Source organism: Cyrtonyx montezumae, unplaced genomic scaffold (assembly GCF_038088225.1).
Source record: "Cyrtonyx montezumae isolate F1298 unplaced genomic scaffold, pur_monq_1.0 scaffold_10, whole genome shotgun sequence".
In the NCBI taxonomy this organism is placed as follows: Eukaryota; Metazoa; Chordata; class Aves; order Galliformes; family Odontophoridae; genus Cyrtonyx; species Cyrtonyx montezumae.
Window position 1 is genome coordinate 35040003 of NW_027071826.1, and position 20277 is coordinate 35060279.

The following is a 20277-nucleotide window of genomic DNA, read 5'->3' on the forward strand; positions in this document are numbered from 1 at the left end:
GCATTGTGACCCTGTTTATCTGTGGAGTCTGCTTTCCAGATGGCTTGCACACACGGACTGGCTGCTTCCGTTCTCAGTATAAGCCCTCCATTCTGTAGGCTGTGATTTGATGCCAGGAGCAAGGGAACCAGGATTGTGCACAGCAGTGGGTGCAGAACCAGCCTCAAGGCTAGTGATTGCATTCCTGTCCAGATCCAGCGTCCTGTTGCTCTTTAACTTAGCACCTCTCCAACCCAGGCCAGCTATGGACATCTCACAGCCATACTTCTTCCCATCATGTGCAGAGGACCCACAGCAGAGCACGAGATTCCTGACATCTCAACACATGGTGGATTCTGCAGTGGTTACATAATGCACATGTCTCTGAAATGTCCTCTCATGCAGCAAAACATGGATGTGTCTACACAGAAAGCCTCCTTCTCAGTCCACCATTGACCCTCTGATGGCTTATGTGTTTGTGAGTCTGTAACCCAGTCATTCCCCAGATAAATCTTCAAGGGTGGGAAACAAAGCTGGGTCAGAACACAGACAGGAAATGGGAGGACAACATGTATGGTTATTTGGGTGTCTGCTCCTCGAACTGTCTGGACTGACAGCACTGGGGGCTGCTCTCTTGCCGAGTCAAGTCTTAATGGGGAAAACTGTTGGTGGTCTGCTCTCCCTTGCCTGATAACTGGCGGCTTCAGCAGCAGGCCTCCCAGACGGAGGGTGCCTTGCATCTCTGAGAAATAGAGAAGTATAGAGTTCTTTAGCAGAAAGGAAGGATGAGGAGAGCAAGGACTAAAATCACAGCAAAGGAAGTTCAGATTAGCCAGTAGGCAAAACTTTCTTATTGTGGCTATAGAGAAACCCTGGAAGAGATTTAACGAGGAATGCTGTGAACTGCAGAGAGGTGAGATTAAGTCATACAATTCTCTGTCAGGCCTGACGCAGGTTTAGCTGAACTTGTCTTGTGTTAGGACACAGAATGCCTCTCAAGATCTCTCACCTCTGTAACAGGCTGTGGTCAGACAGAAGTTAGTCCAAGTTCTCTGTATGCAAATACTTGTGGCTATGTAACACCTTGCCTCCTACCATAAGAAATCTCTGGCTTGCATACCAGGGGCAACTGGGACTTTATTACCAGCTGTGGTTTTGGTGTCTTTAATAGGTCAGAGACAATGCAGCTCAGTCTGTGTCTGCTCAGCAGCCTCTTAGTTGTCACAGCTGTACAGTACATCCCTGCCTGAGACGCTCCTTGATGATGCTGGCCCTGTGACGTTGTGGAAGCTCTAGGAAGTGATCCAGCAGTGCTGGGAGGAGCACACTGAGCTGATATACACATGGAGTAGCCACAGCATCTTGTGTCTGTGCTTGGAGATTTCCAGCCACATGGAGAGCTGGAAAGAATGGGCCTCAGCTAGAAAGACTTATCCAGGCAGCAAAATAAGGGATGCCAAGCCAAAGACAGGAAGATGACATACCACAGGCAAAGGCAACTCTGTTAGCTGATGTAATTTCTGCCCAAGCTTTGAGACTATTGTGTCTCAGGATTCCACCCTTTCCTCTCCTGAGGGCAAGAGAACCTAATTTGGGCAAAGATGACTTCATGGCACCATTAACTTTGGTTCAGATTGGCAGCTCCCTCATGACAAGTTGCTCTTTAATGCCTTTCTTTGCACAGATGTTTTTGGAGCTGAGAAGGAACTTTCTCCTCTCTTCCTGCCAGGGCGTTTTTTGGACTGAGGCTGCACTACAGAGCTGCTTTGGTCAGCAATTAGCTGGGCACCCCCTCTGGCTCTGGGGGCACTGTATGCAGACAGAAAGGTGCAGGGCCCAGAGAGCGAGCCTGAGCATTGCCTTACATTGAGCCAACTGGGGCACTGTCTGGTGACATACTTAAAAATAGTGTGTCCTTTGTCAAGATAAATGAGTTTCTGTTTGTCAGATAAAAAGGGGAAGGGATGAGGATTGGAGAGGAGGATGCAGGCTCCAGGCCAGCTCAGAGTAACTTTTTGGCAGGCTGAAGTGTTTGAAGAGCAATAAGGGGACTAAAGCATCAGAGCAGAGCCCAGACCACTTTCCTGCTCGGCAACTTTTTCCCCCCATGTGAGCTTGGATCTCTGCTTCCAGTGGTGAGCCTGGCTTATGCCACATGCATACTGCAGAGCAGGCAGGTCCGAGACAGCATCCTCACACAACTCCATTCAGTTCTGTTCAGACGCTTCCTTTCCCTTGCTGCTAATCCTGCTGCTGTTAGCAATGGCAGCTTGGCACAGCGGCTCACAGCAGCCTCCAAGCAACGCAGGGTGGCAGAGGTAAGACTGTGGACAACAGCCCCACAAGCAGAGTACCACACCAGGCTTCTGCCCATTATCTCCTCCTGTTCTGGGGCCAAGCTGTGGTACTCATAAGCATCAGCAGGAGGCCAAAGCGCATGCACGGACCCCAGCAGTTTCTCACTGCCTTCATGTTCACCACATCTCTAGCACAGACACAGTGCTATTCTTGGTAACACACCTGGCAGCTCTGTGATGCTGGCCATGCTGCCTGAGTAGCCCAGCCCAGCATCCTCCTTACACTGAGTTCTAAGTATAAATAAACTCCAGAGAATGAGTCTGAGACATCAGTGAGGGAAGAAACCCCGCAGCTGTCTTTGAGCTCACTAGCTGCACAGGGAGAGGAGAGCAGAGCAGAGACACGATTCCTCTAGCTCTGTCCTGTCTGCTCTCCTCACACTGGGGGTTTGTTCCCTTTTGTTCCCTCAGTTGTGGGCCTGCACATGCTTGTGTGGTGACAGTGCTAAACTTGGAAAGGCAGTCTCCCCAGATGGGAGGAAGCTGTCTGCATGGACTTTTTTTTTTGTCCTGTTCTTTAACTAGAGTTTGACTCTCACGTTGTACATGTTTCAGAGCTGGAGAACGGAGTGTGGTCTCTGGGGCCCAAGCTCTGCTCCATCATGGTGAAGCAGGAACAGAACCTGGCTCTAGACCCACCCGAGTCCCAGCTGCCTGCCAGCTCCAGACCTGTGCTGAACCTCAACCCTCTGCAGAGACTGACAGTCCCTGAGCAGGTGAGCCCCTCAAGGGTACATTGGGAACTTGGGCTCTCACACAGTGGCACTCCTGTGGCAGAGACCCAGCTGTATGACTGCAGGGTCCTGCTAGGTGATTAAGCTGCTGGACAGACAGAGGAAGGTGAGGCAAAGCCCAAATATTGCATTATTTATCATTCCCCTCTTGAAATAGGGGTCAGAGCAGCACCAAACCTTAGGCTAGCTAGAACTTTCTTCTTGATTCCTGCAGTGAAGCTGCAGGACAGCTTATGCTTCCAGAGAAAGTGATGGAAGGAAGGTTTTCTCTGGCACAGGAGGTTTTACAATCTGGGTTAAATACAAGCATACTTTCTTGGCACAAAACCCAAAGGCTTTTAAGCTAGCACATGCTGGAGGCCTCTCACGTCCAATCTGCCAGTATTTCTGTAGCCACTCTTTTGCTTATTTTCATTGACTTGGGATTACATTTTTCTCAGAGAGTAGTATCAGTTAATGCTATGCCAATGACCCTGTTACTCTTGAGTATAGACCCCCGCCCTGCCACTGTCTTTTTTATGGCCTTGGGCTTATCATATGACCTTTCACTTTTCTCAGTTGCTTACTGTAAATGGAAGCCCCAGTCCAGCTTCTCCTTGCATTTTCCTATGAGGCAATGGGAACTATTATTCCTAAGGAACAAGAGGCCAAGCCTGTTGGTCAAATCTAAGTTCTTAAAAGGTCTGTTTGTCTGAAGGAGGCTCACTTGTGCCACTAGTATGTGGGAGCAGAGTCCAGCTGTGTTGGACACGAAGGTCCGACCAATCTCACATAGATCTCAGCTATCTTGTACAGCTCGGTAGATAACAGGAGAGCCTCCCTGGGCTTCATTTCCTTTATTCACTCATGCTGAGCATCTTCCCACTTAAACAGCCATCCAAAACAAATGGGTACTTCCAGCCAAAACTGTGCACAAACTTCCTCTACTATTTACAAAGCTTGAACTTGCTTTGCCCTCAAAGCTCTGCTGTATGTGCTCGGCAGCCATACCATGGCTCTTCTCAGCTGTGTTTACAGTTTGGAGGAGTTTGCAATGTATCTGTTCAGTGTAAAAACTCCCCCAGCCTGTGGTGGCCTGGGGGCTGGTAAGCCAGGGAGCTGAGGGGCAGCACAGCCCAGATGGAAGAAAAGTACTCTTTATTTAACTTCCAATCCCCTCCAATTGGAAACAGCTGCCCAGTGGTCCTGGTGAAAATCATATGAGCAGGATGGGGTTTTGTTCTGTTTTCTTTTTCTGCACAACATCTATACTCCCATTTCTAATGAAGACAGATCAAAGAAGACCTTCTCATGGTAATGCAGAGGTTGGTTTAAATTGCATTGTCTGTGTCTAGCAAAGGAAGAACTGCCAAGGATGAAAGTCATCTCCCTTTTGGAGGTACTCAATGCACTGCTTGACAGGATATCTGTCAGCCACCGCCTATTCCCCTGCAAACATGTGTTTGCACTCTGTCTGCCCAGCAACACAAACTTCAGGGGAGCTACGTTTGAATTCCTGGTTGTTGTTGTGTGTAGTGAGGGGCTACCTGGGGGCAGAGCTGTGATATGAGGTGAAACAGAGTGGTGAACAGTGGCTATGAGCAGAACTTGTGGGAGCACTCTGGGCAAGGGAAGTGACAGCATCCAAGGACTCCTTCCTTTTCTTTTCCACAGACTCCCATTGAAATGACTCCAGCACCTGTGATCAAAGCTGAACCTAAAGAAGTGAACCAGTTCCTAAATGTGCCTGCAGGTAAGACAACACTATTTGCTGGTAAACATACATCTTTCTAAATAACTCAAATAGAGATCATTACTATTACTATTGTTACTTGAGAGTAGAGCCATATGTACAAGATAGTACTGGGGTACAGACCAATAGCTGAGTAGGGCACTGTACGTTTTCAACTCAGATCAACATCTGGACCAACAGCCACACACATAATTGATCAGACAGGGTCTCCCAGGCAAAACAGGCAACCACAGAGTTGGAGATATGCAAGACTGCCTTTAGAGTCCTCAGAGGGACTGTGGCATTATCCAAAAACAACCATTTGTAAGTCAGGAAATTCAAGATCCAATTTAATTTGAAAAAAACCCAAGTATCTGAAAATCCACCGGTGCACAAATGAAAGCTCTAAAGGAACTTCCACTTTGCCTCTAAGAGACACTTCTTAGGCTAACTCTCAACTCCATTAAGGCCCCCACGGCTCTCCAGTGCAAAGTGGAGACAGTTTTCAAGTGCTTGGCAACCAGCTGAGTAACCAGAGTCACTTTCGAACAAGAGTGCTGTCAGATGTGTGAGCCCTGTGCTTTTGGAAGAGCTCTTCTGCAGAGCTTCCGGCACATGTGAACAGATTATAGAGCAAAACATCATGGGCTTTGTACTCCATTTTGGCTGACACCAGGTAACGTTGCTGCTTTGTAGATACCACCAATGTCTTGGCAAACCCCCTGCCAGTTCCTAGATTCCTGCAATTCCTAGATTAGCACATTTGAAGTCAGCCTCATCTTGTCTTGGGCAAAGCTCAGTCCAGCCTTGTTCTTAGACATACCCCATCTTTTGAGACTTATAAAACAGGATTGAAAGAAGAAAGTGATGATAGTGCCTTTTCCTGTTGCTACTTGGCATCCATGCCAGTCCCAGCAGGCCGACATGACAGCCATTGACTTGATATCCTTATTTCTCAGTAGATGACCTGGTGCAGATGCCTCCAACTCCACCCAGCAGCCATGGCAGTGACAGCGACGGGTCCCAGAGCCCTCGGTCCCTGCCTCCCTCCAGCCCAGCCCGACCTGCTGCTCGCTCTTCTACTGCCATCTCCTCCTCACCACTCCTCACAGCACCACACGTAAGGAGGCAACAGGATGTCATGGAGATGCAGGAGCCCTTAGTGCACAGAGGGGACTGGAAGCTTTCTGAGGCTTGTTGGTGGGGTGGTTCAGTCCTTATTAAGGGGCAAGACACTTTGCTGTTGCTGATAGTTGCTCTCTGTGTGTTTCAGAAATTACAAGGGACCTCTGGCCCACTCCTTTTGACTGAAGAGGAGAAACGCACCTTGATTGCTGAGGGCTATCCCATTCCTACCAAGCTGCCCCTCACCAAAGCAGAGGAGAAAGCACTGAAGAGGGTCAGGAGGAAAATAAAGAACAAGGTGACTGCAAAAAGATAAACCATACAGTTCCCTGACCAGCACTATAGTTATTCTTGAAGTGTAGCTGAGAAGAGGTGGGATCCTGCCTCAGTGCACTGGCACAAGCCTCCCAGCCCACAGAAATGGTGCTGTGGATCATCTGTATGCATTCTGTGCATGCAGCCATAGCTGGAGAGTGTGGCTCCTAGCCCATCTCCCATGAGTTCATGGCCTGTGATAAGGCCCACAGGCTAAAGGATCAGACCAGCTGTCCTGGTCAGGCCTCACTGTGGGGGCAGGGAAATAAGAACCACTACATGGTGTACATGAGTGGTGCTCAGAGCTCCTTAGGCAGGCAGAAGCTATCAGACTTCAGACCGATTGGAAAGCATCTTGTGGGATAAATAACAAGACCCTGAATTAGTCACCCAGTGACTCAGAAGTGGTCTGGGGCAGAATCTGCCCAGATGGCCACAGCACGTACCATGTGAGTCAGAGGAGTTCAAAGCAACCCAAAAGATGCTCTCAGCAGCAAGGGGGGAGTCAGGCACACTGCAACAAATTTTTGTGGTCTACAGGACAAATAACTGCATATCTGTAGCATCCATTCCTCCCAGTTCCTCCAGGTCTCTGGCCTGGAGACCGGTAGGAATGGCACACTGGAAAGTGACTTCCCCATTTACCTGAGGGTGCTGTGTGTGCAGAGAACAGACAAGATGAGGGGGCCACAAAGATGCGTCTAGATTCTTATGGTACTGACTGCTCACTGATGGCTGTCCCTCTCACAGATCTCTGCTCAGGAGAGTCGCAGAAAGAAGAAGGAATATGTGGAATGTCTAGAGAAAAAGTAAGTTTCTTCTTCTCTGCCTTACCTTTGACATAGGAACCCTGTCCATTCCACAGCCCCTCTTTCTAGTGCTTTTGGCTCTGAGAGCCCACATGGTCTCATATACATGCAGTTGTTCTTCCCCACAGCGCCTAAGCTCAAAGGTGACTGAACCAGGGTCAGGGGTCTCTCCTGTTACTCCCAGTTATGGAGTAAGGATGATCACATGCGCTCTACCCAGCGGTGACACTGTGGCATCAGTTGGCTTTTTGAACCGCTGTTTACCAAGATGGTGAAGTTTAAAATGCCAGAGGAGCATCAGGGATTTCCACTGTCTCCCTGTGAGACTCAGTACCTACCCCTGCCCTGGGGTGTCCTGTTTGACAGTGGGAAGTATTCATCAGTCACAGGACTGTGAAAAAAGTAGCATATTTTGAACTCAGAAAACGACTGACTTGCTCAAAAAGTACAATTCTTTGCAAGACTGGCTGCACAGAAGTTTGGTTTGGGACCTTGCCCCTACTCCCCTCCCTTCTAGAAATCCTCTTGCAGAATGAAGAATGCTCTAGAAATCTAGTGTTTCCAGCTGCTTAGTTTGGCTGGTCCTCTGCAGAACACGGGTCATTTTGGCTGCCCACAAGGTGGGATTTGGGATAAGAGTCATGTTTCCCCACTAGAATTGCTCATATTCTGTCAGTGCCTTATGGAGTATGCCTTCCTAGGGTACTGAATACAGCTTTTCCCTTTCTCCCCATGAAGGGGACACAAACATTTGATAACAAGGAAAACCTTGTGCCATTATTAACCACACCCTTTTCCCTTCCCATCCCCCTTTTCATACACAGGCTTTGTTTTTAATCACCCTCAGGTCCTGCATATGTGATAGGCATAAGCTTAAAGTGACATCACATAACAATGGCATATGTCAGTGAGGGTTGAAAATCACACCTGAAGTCTTGATCCTGTGGTCCTCTCTGTGCTAGCATTCCCAATGGGCATTCCTAGGCAAAGCAGAATGCTGGGAGGCAGCTGCAAGCTCACATTTCTGTTTAAATACCATCTTTTTCCCTGTTATTACCACCACCTGAGATCAGCAAAATGGAAAAAAATCCCCCAAACCCAACCTTAATTAACTCTTCCTGCTGCTGCTGTTTGTTTATCTTATCTAAGTGTGCAGAAATGCTAAATGAAAACAGATGACTCAAAGCCCCTTCAAATTCTCATGCCCTTTCACAAGCAGTGCCTCTGTGTTCATGTACGTCACCTCTAGCTAGCGTCCCATACAGACACCCCTATCCCTCGGGCTGGGCTGGGGAGGTGCTGCCCTTGCTCAAGTAGCAGGGCCACAGCAATCAAGTTGTGCTGGGGCCTCTTCCCCAGACTTGTATGTACTCAGAGCTCTGTTACGCTTGTGCATTGCTGGGACAGATGGCTTTCAAACAATGCCAGGTTTAAATGTGAACCAAAAGGAACATTCGATGATTTTTTTTTTTTTCCTTAATGAATCAAGTCTTTGGTCAGCTCGGCTTTCTGCGTGAGCTGGTTTGTCAGCATCTGTGCTCGGGCCCTTCACCATTCAGCACGACACTTTTGCTGCAAGCCCGATTTTTGCACGGAACGCCTGGTTTGGAGGTAGTGCTGGAAAGCCTAGCATCACCAGGCAGTGTCCCTGCCCTGGAGATATTCCCCTTCCCCTGTCCCAAGCGCAGCACAACGCATCAACTCTTCGGAGCGCTGGGAGCAGCCTGCAGGTTCTCTGCTGCCCTCAAGTGCCCACAATGAGAGTTGGCCAAGCGTTTGTGCAGAGCTGCCTGGCTCGTGGTGCAGCGCACCACCCAGCCTGGCAGGTTCTTGGTCCGCTGGGGGAGAGGTGTGAATTTATCACACCCCCCCACCCCGGCTCCTTTGTCACGCTTCTTAGGGGGGTTGGAGGCAGTGGAACATTTGACTCCAGTGGCCATTGAAACAGCCTTCTCAGTGCAAGAGAGGCAGGAGCTGCAACTGCTTCCTCCATCCTACCTGCATAACTAACTGGTCACGGATATTATTCACACAGGGTCGAGACGTACACAACAGAAAATAACGAACTCTGGAAAAAAGTGGAGACCTTAGAAAATGCAAACAGGTAAGAGGAGCTGAACTCAACCCCTCTATGGGGCATGCAATGGAAAGGAAGCTAGGGGAGCACTTGGGCAGGAGGGCAAGAATTTGGCAGCCCCCCAGCTGCTGGCATGGTGGGTGCACTCTATGGGGCACTCGTTTGGGGCCCATTGCAGCAGTGAGGCAGCTGGGTTTGCTTAGTGAGTGTGGAATGTTTGTGCTGGGACAGCCAGGCCACACCACAGCAAGGGGAGGGAGGGAAGTAGTTCCCTCCCATCTTTTCCTTCTTCTCCTTGCAGCCCTTTGGGCTCACCATACTTTCTCACCCACCTCCATAGCTCTGACTGTCTCTAGGGCAGGTGCTCTGAGGGAGGCCTCACACACCAGCCCCTCAAACCCACCTCTTGTATTCTTGAGCTCTTTAGAAGTCCTGGACTTTATGCAGCTGTTTCAGGTTTCTGTTGAAAAACAGCTGAACAGGCTCGATGGGAAAGCCATTTCCTCTAATAAAGGCAGAGATCCCGACTCCCACCTCATCCAGGGCAACTCCCTGTGTGTGTGGTATTGGTGGGAACCATGCAGCTCAGCCCCACAGCCTTTGTTCGCCCTGCCTCACCCACTTGTACAGCTAGGCTAGAGGAACTCCCTGCAAGCCTGGAGAATCTGCTCCCATCTGCTGCTGCCTGCCTGAAAGGAGCAAGATGCTCCTGAAGCCCCAGAGCAAGTCCCTGACTCATTCCTTCGAGTCTCTGGTGAGCACTTGTGCTCACAATACGCAGGGGTGGGTCAGCAGATCACCAGGAGAATTTTCTTCCTTGGAAGCAAATACAGAAGATTCATGCCCTTGCTGTGGGAACGAGCAGCATGAGAGCCCAGCCCTGCTTCCTCTTACTAGGTGCAGTTAGCTGTAAGCAAGGACAGGGCTGGTAAGGGAAAAAATCATTTCTGCAGCCCTCTTTGCTGCCACTAAAGCGTGCAGAGCTGTGGAGCACTCCTTGAGGCTCTGCCATTTCCCTCTCATCCATAACACAAGTCACATCCCCAGCTTCCATGCCAACCACTGCTGCTGAGACTGGGGTACATCACAGGCCCAGCCAAGGTGTTCCATCCCTGGTGACACTGCAACCTGGCCTCAGTCATCCCCAGGGCACAGATTGATGCCTAGTCTCCCTGGGAGCACAGGCAGCCCCTGGTGTTGAAAAAGCATGAGCCCCACCCTACAAAAATCAGGAGAGTGGCCTAAACAAAAGCTGTTTTTTTTTTTAATTCCCCTCCCAGAAAAACACACTGTTCTTCCTAAGTGGGTTTGGTTTTTGATCACTGCCAGGGGGACACTCTGTGCCTCTTTCCACATGTACAAGGAGCAGAGAAGGATTTGGAAAGAGATAAATCTGGGATTCTCCTGCAACCTCCTGGCTCTAAGACTTGGAATTTTATGTGAAACAGACAGTGATCCCAAGGGGCAAATCTCAGTGGTCCCTATTTTGGTAATTTGGAGCCCGTGCTAACTGCATGCTTTGCAGTTAGTCTCCCTTGTCCCAGATTTCTTCATCAGCCCAGTGAAGGTTTTGGTGGCTCTTCATACCACACCTACCACTGTTCTGTGTCTGCTGATGCCTGCATTCAGTTAAGTGAGGCAGAGACCTCAGTATGCGTTCCCATTGGAGCAGCCAGAGAATGAATTAATCACTGATCTCCACATTTGGCTTTGCCCACATCCCTCTGCAGAGTTTGCCAAGACTGAAGAAGCTGGAGGGGATCAGAACTGTTTTTTGTTTCTCTCTCCACCATATGGTTCAGGACACAGGTCGAGCTGCAGAGCACATGTCTCTGAGTGAAGCAGGAACAGGCAGGCCTCTTACCAAGGTCTAAGGTGGCTAAAACATCCAGCCTCCCAAACCAGAGATTGATTTGCACAGTAGCCCAGTTCTACAAGGCTTTGAGAGATGACTGCCTGGAACCCTGACCAAATGGGATGTTCATAACAAGAGCAATTGAAGTGAAAATTGTGCTGCATCTACTCAGGAGCAGAGGGTTCTTCAACCTAATGGCACCTTGTGGCATTTCTTCCCCAGTTCCTGCAACACCTCAAATCTCCCCCCCTTTTTTTTCTGTGCTTCCCCAGTCCAAACTATAGCAATGATACTTGTTTTTACAAGAAAGGAAAAACAGGGTAAATTATGAAGGGAGTAGCAAAAGCTTTCCATCATTCACTGGCTGTGGCCTCTTTATCAAGTTCTGATTTGGGTTGTTTCCTGTCCCAGGACTCTGCTCCAGCAGTTACAGAAGCTGCAGGCTCTGGTAGCTGGGAAAGTCTCCAGACCTTACAAAATGGCTTCTACACAGACCGGGACCTGCCTAATGGTATGAGTGTCATTTCCATTCTTCCTTTTTGCCATACTTCCCCAGATAGCTTTGTCAATTGCCTGCTCCTGCCCTCTTCTGCACTGCTCAACTCTGTTGCCGTTATACTTGCTGTCACCTCACATGTTAACAGTACTAGAAACAGATCCTGCGTCATACACACATCAGTAACATCAGTTCTTTATGCAACAGCATGAGACTAATTCCTGTGTTTTTGCTATCTTATTCTTTTGGGCCAAAAAGTACTTTGTTTGCTTTTCATTAGCTATTGGACTTTCAGTAAAAAAAACCTAAATGAGCTTTTATCATAATGGGTAGACTTCTCTTTCACTGAGTTGGTAACGCTTAGAGTTTAACTCAGCAGGGTGGGCAATTCCTTGAGTACTCCTACCAGTGGGCTTTACTTTGCATCTATCAGCGAGAAATGACAACTGCTCTCACCACGCCTGCACATGAGACTTTGTTAAATCCAGATAGACTCTTTCTAATTTGCCCTTCAGCTAACCAGAATTATTCTGGGTCATCTGTTGGTTTTGATAATCCCTGTTTGCCTCTCATATTTCATAGAGGGTGTCATAGTGGAACAGTCTTGGCTTCACAATGGTGCTTTATGGCATGGCAATGTGTGGCCCTCAGCAGAGATAGTTGCTTATTATTCATTCCTTTTTTTCTTTGCCAGGGAAGAATACTCTGATCCACAATAAAAATACAATCTCCAACCCTGTGATGAATCTGTCAGTTATCAAACTATCTGCATCTGGTTATCACTTCTATACCATAACAATCACAAAATACAGATGATGTTTGCCCCACGTTCTGTGCCCCGAAAAATTGTTGTTTCCCCCCCTTCAGTTCCTCCTTTCAAAATCTGCTCAAACTTTGCTACTCTTTACCACCTCCATATCAGATCAGATTTTAATGACAGATTTTCTTCTGTTTGCTGCTCTGTTGCTTCATTCCCAAGTTCTTTTCACATTTTTGGGTGTGACCCTGTAGGACCCAGTGACTCATGGCTTCTTAATGCGGCAGCTCATCAGAGCACCGCTGGTTCCAGCAATTCTTCATTGCTACTCCTGGACTTGCTCATTTCAGGTAGAAGTGCCTTCCAGACATCCCCAGTGCCATATAAACTGATAAAATATCTAAATCGCTTCCCAGCTATGTCTTATCTCGCTGCTTCCTTCATTCCACACCATCCCAGCCCACACACCAACTCACTCAGGCTTCTGAGCTTTGAAGCATTTCAAGAATTTGTAATTTGCTTTTCTATCTTTGTCCAGTTCCTCTCATCATCCTCCTAGCTCCCGTTTTCCATTTAGTCTCAAAATAGAGGACTTCTTATCAATACAGATATGTAGAATAATCATGCCTTGCAGCATGGGAGCGCAGCAGAAGACCCTTCTCTGCTCCATGTGCCTTTCCCTGCTAGATATTTGTCTAGGTAATTCCTAAAGGCTCCTGCAGTGAGCAGCCCTCAGCTTCCTTAGGCAAACTATTACAGTGCTTCATTATCTTTCACAGATAATGAATTTGGATATCTAAGTCTTCCTTGGCAATAGCTAAGTCTATTACAAGTTAGAGTGGGCACACCATAAGCAAGACCAGCTTACTTTTTTGCACTGTTTTACATACTGGAAAACTACCTTTTCAGTCGCTCCCTTTGGTCCACTCCATTAAGTCACCAGTTTCTTCAATCTCCCCCCCGAGGCCGAGTTGCTGAATCACCACTTATCTTCAAAGCTCTCTCTCAGGCTTTTTCCAATTGCCCCACATCTTTTTGGAACAAGGGGACCCAAAGCTGGGCACAGCATTCCACCTGAAGACCCATACAGTATTGAGACATTCAGAAAGCTTGCTTATCCAGTGAAGCTGAGATTTGCCCTCCGCAAAGCAGCACTGACTTACACCCATCTTGTGCTTCACCTCACTCCCAAACCCACTTCTGCAGAACAGCTGCCTGCTCACATACTTGGTGCTGTGCTTCTTTTGCAATTCAGTCCTGCTGCCTCACTCTGGATTTGTCTATATGCATCTCTCCCCAGTCAAGATCACTGAGTCTGAATGACAGACAAAAGCCATTCTACTTGTTATCTCTCCCATCTCCCATATTTCATATGGTCTGACTTGCAAGTCCAGCTTTAGTGATGTATCTTGCCAGAGCTACAACAGATCTCTTAGTTACTTCACCTTCTACATCCTCTCAGCTTAACAATGAACTATTTAGCAACTGACTTCTGAAGACACTTTTATAAACAAGTTTCTCATCCACCTTCACAACCAGTTTTATAGTTTTCTAGCTTAGTTTTCCTCATTTTTAAGGGGTCAAAATGAGGAGGTGTTCAAAATCAGGGAGATGAACAGTGCTGAGACTCAAATCAAGAGTTACTGTTACAAAATACCTTAGAACTTGAATTAGAACTGAATCAGAAAGCCAGTCAGAGTTAAATTGAAACAAAAGGCAAAGCTCCAGCTGAATGGCTTATTAAGGCAAGTTGTTAAGTGCACTGCTCTCTCCCTGCCATAAATCCTATTTCCTTTTAGAAGAGAAAATCTTCACAGGGTTAGCTCCCCTTCATGAATACTGTGTGGTTAGCTGTGATAAATTCAAACAATATCTATTCAGAGGGCTTTTTTTTTTTAACCCTGTTTTTGTGGAATAAGGAATCTGAAAGCCTTACATGCCCAATATGATGTGCTTAGCACCTATGTGGTCTATAACTTATTTCCTTTCTTCAAAAAGAAATCATGGAGACTCTGGAAAACTAAACTCCTCTTTACATAGTATAGTATCCCCGTGCTAACATTTGATCTTCTGCATATCCTGGAATTCACTGGTGGTCCATATTACCTTGAAGTACCAGCTTCTGTGTTACTTAAACACAACTATTCTAAAATGGAGTCAAAAAATTGCTGACTGTCCCAACATGTGCTCCCATGGGTGACACTTAACTGATTTGTCTAGGTGCTATAGAAATCATCAGCAGGTGCACTGCCTCTCTAGATTTGCTCGAGCTGATCACTGCACCAGAGGCAGCTATTAATGTATCACCCTGTGGGTGGTATATTAATGTGGGTATCCATAGTACTCAGGCAATATTCTTGTAGGTGTTCAGGTAATAAGGATTTTGCTCTCTTATTTCCCATTCACTCTGTACTGTTAACTCCCCAAATTAAATGGAGTACCAGTCCATCTGCACTGGTATGCTGGTATGCAACACCAAAGCTCACTATTATGACAGAACTTACAGAGAGGTGCAGAACTACCAGAGAGGAATTCCCAGGGAGCTTTCATCTGCTTTTCTCCTTTTATTGCTGTCCAGTAGTTCTGACTATTCTGCCCACAGCCAGAAGACACACAGCCCAGAGTGTGTGCATGCCAAGCATAAGTTGTACTCCTGTCTTGGACTCTGCCCATTACTATCACAAGTTGGGCTGCCACAGTTCTGCTGCCACTTCTGTCCTAGCATGAAAAGAACAAGTAACTTCACTTTGTTATATGCTGTGGTATCTTACAGATACCTCCCAATGAGCTTGTTTACCTGCAGCCCACTGCAGCTTCTACTGTGCTAATGGTCAGGTTCCTTGTGATCAAGGCAGACTTGATCTCTTCCCTTGTGCAGCCTTCCTTCCCAAATTGTTCCCTAGCTGTGAGCATCTCTCATCAACTGAACAGGCAAGTTCTTACCATGGAGCTATAAATACTTCAGCTAAAGCAACACAAGGAAGCTTCTTAGTTCCTCTTCTTAGATTTCCAGTAGAGATTAACAGAGCTAGTCCTCCCCTCCCTGGGGGACTGCAGTGGCCCTGTAGCCAGCCTGACTACATGTTCCCACAGAGATGTGTCTGTGTGCTGTGAGGGGGACTTCCTTGTGTTTACTAGCACTGACTGCATGCTGATATCTCCTCAATAGGTGCTGGTGCTCTGCTTCGTTCTCATCCTGGGATCCCTGATGCCCTGCCTCCCAGAGTTCTCCACAGCATCACAGACAGTGAAAGCAACACCAGCGCCAGACATTTACACAACTAGTAAGAGTGAGTCTAATATGGTACTTCCCTTTAATCCCATCACACCACTTCCAGCTTTTCTCCTATCACATCTAGTTCAGGGGTAACACTGACTCTCCAGAGCCTACTCCATAGGCTCCTGCATGGTGGGGTTCCTGGCCCATCAGTGATATGATAGCAACACCTTGTTTGGGCCTGTGTTCATTTTCTTCTAGTCATTCTCACAAACAGAAAAGGCCATAATACGAGAAAAAAGCCACAGGTCGGACTGATTGCCTTCTGGAGAGATGGTATGTCTAGGGTAGCGCTCATCTCATGAAGCTCAGAGGAATGGGGTATCTTTCAGAGCAGGACAAGGTCACAGCTGCGCAGGCATGCATTAACCATCTCCATGACCCTTTGTGAGAGATCTTGACTACATTATTAACCCATGTTCTCTTTGTTTTCAGTTCAGTCACGGAGCCTCTTGTTCTACGATGAGGGTGCTGGCTCCTTAGAAGAGAGCTATAGCTCCTTCCTAACCATGGACCATCCTGAGGGGTGGGAGGCCAAAAAAGGGCAGTCTGATGAGCCAAGGCCTCATCTGGCAAGGACACATGAGACAGTCAAATACCTGAGCAAATCCCATCTGGAGAGTCCTGACCAGAACCAAACTGACCCAACTCTAACCCACCTCAAAGAGCAATTTCATGAGAGGTAAGCAGGTGGGGACCACAGTCTGAGCCCCAAACCACAGCATGGCATCTGGGAGAGGCAAGCAGGCATGTCCCCTTTGGTACAAGCTTAGGGCAGCCAAACTCCCTGGGGCAGGCAATTAGATGAGGAGCAACAGCTGCAGAAAGCGCAAGACCAAGTTTGTTTTCTAGAACAAAGATTTGGAACTCCATAATCAGTGTGTCTCCCTGCTCTAAATATGAGCAGGATGGAATGACTTAGGCGATCCCAGGTTTGCTGGTCATTCTGTGGCCTGGCTAGAGCAAAATGGTTGGACAGAGAGGTAAATTTACCTAGGAAGTTGCAAAGAGCCTTAACTGATGCCTTGTCTTTCTTTTTTTCCTCCTCAGGGAAACAAGCTCCAGTGAAACAACTGAATACTTGTAGCAGCTGCTGGACCTCAAGGCCTCATCTGTCTGATTGCAGGATCCCCTCCCCACTGAGCAAATGAGGGGACTTGGCAGGAGAGGACACTGCATTCAGACACTCCTAAAATGGCCTTGAGTTCAGCTCCTTCCCTTCCCCATGACCCCCTTCGGTACTGATTCCTCTTAGAGGAGTCACAGGACTACCAGAACCAGTAATAAATGTCTGATGAAGTCCTGAGACACCCTCTTCTCCTGGCCTTATCTCCTGCTTGAATGAGCACTACCCTATGGGTGTGGGCTCACCATGGAACGGAGGGAGGTCAAGAGGAGGCCCTCAAACTGTTCAGCTCACTCCCCAAAGCCTCCCTGGGGCTGTACCTGGGCACATGCCCCTTGGCTACATCAGGTGCATGTGAAAAAGTGAGAGTTTAACTGCTCTGTCTAAGGGACTTAGCAGTGGGTGATGCCAGGGGTGGAGAGATGACTCTGGAGAGTTTGAGCTCATTCCTTCCCCTCCAGTATACTTCTGCCTCCATTGAGAGAAAAACTAGTTCTCCTTTGCACTAGTTTTCTCTTGATGGATGTGCCTACATAACTTCCACGCCAACTATCTGCAAAGATCTGCACACAAATGGAGTGGGGGAGACAGATCCCAGACCAAAATAAAACACAATGAAAATTAACTAGCAGCTTCTGGGCAGCCAGAACACTAAAACAGGAAAATGTTTTTCCCCTATGCCCAGTTCCCTCCACCCTCAGCACCTTTGCTTTGTCAGGGGTGCTTTTTTCCCTTTTTGTTCCCAGCTTGGGCCCTACAGTGCGGCGCTAATCAGGTCAGTGCTTTCCCACTTCCCATTCTGCACACCCTCTTCTTTGAGGATGAGCAAGAAAAGTCTGCTTACACGACCCTATCATAGCTCTCCACCCCCAGTTCTGGTGCATGTCAAATAAGAACCATGAAGAAGAAAGAACCCTGCAGCCAGCTGTCAGAGAGCCATAATCCTTCTCACATCCTGATATCACTGCTAGCAGCCAGTTGTGTTGTTAACACCACTGAGAACATGCAAGGATCTCTAGAGAACGTTACTTCTGCCAGGAAAGAGGCAGCATGCTAGAATTGCCAGAGACACCAAAGACTACTTTAGATCTCCTCCCTCTAAGTGCTTGCAAGGTAGCAGCCTCTTCCTATACCACCCTTCAGACCAGACTTTCCAAGTTCAGTGCTTGTAACTCTATAACACGATGGAAAGTACCACAATAACAGCAGGATGCCAAAGTCTTTGATTGCAGCAACCATAAATTCACAAATGAAGGAAAGAAATTAAAAAAAAAAAAAAAAGCCACTTACCTCCAGAAAACCTCCTGTAGACAAAGCTCTCCAGCAAGATGCCCTTTCCTCCACTGCCAACCCTTAAACGAGGTCTGGGAAGGGGTGGATCCTGGCTCCACTCCTTCTGGTCTCTCAGGTACATTACATGCAGCTGAGCTCCCCTGGGTTGGCCCTGCCTTCCTACCAGGTGCTCAATCGCTGCTTCAGGCCCTGACTTAGCATTTTTACTACAGTGCTGAAATGACTTCATCTCAAATCTGTTCCATTCTCTTTAGCATCCAAACATCCTCTTCTGACCCTTCCTCCTTCCTTTCTCTGCTGAAAGGCCCAAGTGTCTCCTCACTCCATACCCTCAGTTGTCCTTTGCTCGAAGGACAATGTGGGACTTGAATTTCTGAGATCTGGGATGCAGCAGATCATACGTGGGAGTCTCTGTGTGCTCCACTAGGTCTCACAGCAGATAACCTTTGGCTTGTTTTGCTTCAAGTGCCCTGGACTCAGACCATGCTATCCCAACATGTCCACCAATCTCTCCCCTGCTCAAGAACTGGAAGAAGTGAGAGAATGTCCCTCATGTCCCTCTCTCTTTCCTCTCTTTTGAAAATTGCTTTTGCCCCTGAAGCCATTTAGGAAAGATTTGCATACAACTGCAACCACACATGCTTGGCCAGTGGGGTGAGGAGGAGGAAGAAGACCTTCAGCACAGCTCTTCTCAAGGGTTACACAGGATCTGCTTCTCACCAGAAACCAGTGCTCTCCCAATCCTCGGCCTCCACCCCAGCACAGAAAACCACTGCCGGGTCCAAGCACACCCTCCTCCACCACAGCACCTCCACTGTGCACGTCCCCATGCCTCCCACTCCCGCTGTTGTACAGAGACCAAGAGCAGAACTCGTTTGTACATAATGAACCTTATTTTGTATTATTGCCGATCCCTTAAGATATTGTATTTTGGAGACTCTCAGATCCTATTTTCAGTATTGTATTTTATTAAGAATTAGTGCGGGCTTAGCATCTGTGAACTCCTTTCTTGTTAGCAGCTCACTTTCTCCTTATATTCCAGTAGCTGCCTCTTCCCTCCTGTTTGGTTTTTATTGTTTGTTCATTTTGTTTACTTGTTTTGTTTTTTTTTCAAGCCACCTTTTCTCTTTCTCCTATCACTTGCTCTGCATTTGCTTAGACAAGCAAAACAAAAATAAAATAAAAAGATGCAGCATCAACCCTGGGTTGACGGATCCCTTCATTCCAGCATGGTTGTCACAGCTTCTGACCCTTGTGCTCACCAGACATCCCATTCGCTGGCTGCACACAGAATTGGCTCGGTGCTGTGAGCTCACGCCCACCATTTGGGCTAGAAGCAAACTTGCATGTTTTAGGTCAGTAACTCAGGACCTGAATGCCTGTTAGCCTGCACCTCTGATAGTCCATTTACATCTGTGAAAACTGATTAGTTTTGTCATGCTTTGGTGTGAAACACATGGCAACAGGGGGCCTAGGAAATTAAGTCTCATTCTACAGAACTCCTGGTGGGTTTGTTAGGATTTGGACATTGAAAATAACCACCAGTGATCAGAAAGGAGCCCAGGCAGGAGACATCTGGACTTTGGAGATGCTTGAAGAAAGGTCTTAAAAGGACAATTTCTCCAGCATAGACCCTTTTAACACTGATGCAGTTCAAGAAAGCAGAACCCCCTACATCAGGAGCAAATCTCCCTTCATCTAGACAAATCCTCTTCAGTTTGCCAGATAGCATTCTAGGTCGCTCAAAATAGGCACATTAAGATCTTCTGATCCTTGCTGTGCCTCCCAAAATGCAGCCAGCCAATCACACCTCCCAGTTTGGCTATAGCAAGTAATTAGAGCAGAACAAGGGAATTAACAGAGCGAGAGGGCACCTTCTTTCCAAGCCACCTTCAGCCTTGTTCAGTTACACTCAGTGTGCTCCAGACATCCACAGCCCACCTCTGCCATGCCAGGTTGGGCTCTTTCTCATCTGGGATCACATTGCTGACAAGCACTGCTGACACATACAAGCCCTGCACAAAAGACTACTGACAGAACACAGTCTTCATTTTGCAGAGATGAGCTATTCCCAGCCGTTCTCTGTTACCAGGCCAACTTGGAATAAAACCTCAATTGCCTTTGGAGCTCACCGCTGCAGAGTAGGCCACCAGCAGTCCATGGGAACATTGGTGTGTTACAATAGGACATATGCTATTGGAGCTTTTGGTAGAGCATCCCTACTTCCCAGGCACAGCATGTTCCCTCTGGGTGTCACTGCCTGGGGCTGTACCTGGCTGTACTCCTTGTACAGATCCATCGTGAGATATGCAGGCTTCATTCCTGCTCCTTGGCAAGGAACTTTGGGTGCCTTTGGGGGGAACAGG

At 47.7% G+C, this 20277-nt stretch overlaps 1 protein-coding gene across 6 annotated transcripts in view; it reads left to right on the plus strand.

Annotated features, from left to right (window-relative positions):
* The window catches only part of CREB3L1 (cAMP responsive element binding protein 3 like 1), a 41477-nt gene extending 22367 nt beyond the window's left edge, over positions 1-19110 (plus strand). Inside the window, exons 3-12 of one of the 6 annotated variants that reach the window (XM_065754847.1) lie at positions 2892-3067; positions 4724-4802; positions 5741-5901; positions 6055-6204; positions 6972-7030; positions 9066-9134; positions 11374-11473; positions 15385-15505; positions 15928-16174; positions 16543-19110. In XM_065754847.1, coding sequence (XP_065610919.1) covers positions 2892-3067; positions 4724-4802; positions 5741-5901; positions 6055-6204; positions 6972-7030; positions 9066-9134; positions 11374-11473; positions 15385-15505; positions 15928-16174; positions 16543-16579 — 1199 coding nt within the window. In that variant the 3' untranslated portion in view covers positions 16580-19110. The remainder of the gene's footprint in view (positions 1-2891; positions 3068-4723; positions 4803-5740; positions 5902-6054; positions 6205-6971; positions 7031-9065; positions 9135-11373; positions 11474-15384; positions 15506-15927; positions 16175-16542) is intronic. The other 5 variants (XM_065754849.1, XM_065754848.1, XM_065754850.1 and 2 more) reach the window with 5 other exon arrangements.
* The last annotated feature ends 1167 nt before the right edge of the window (positions 19111-20277 follow it).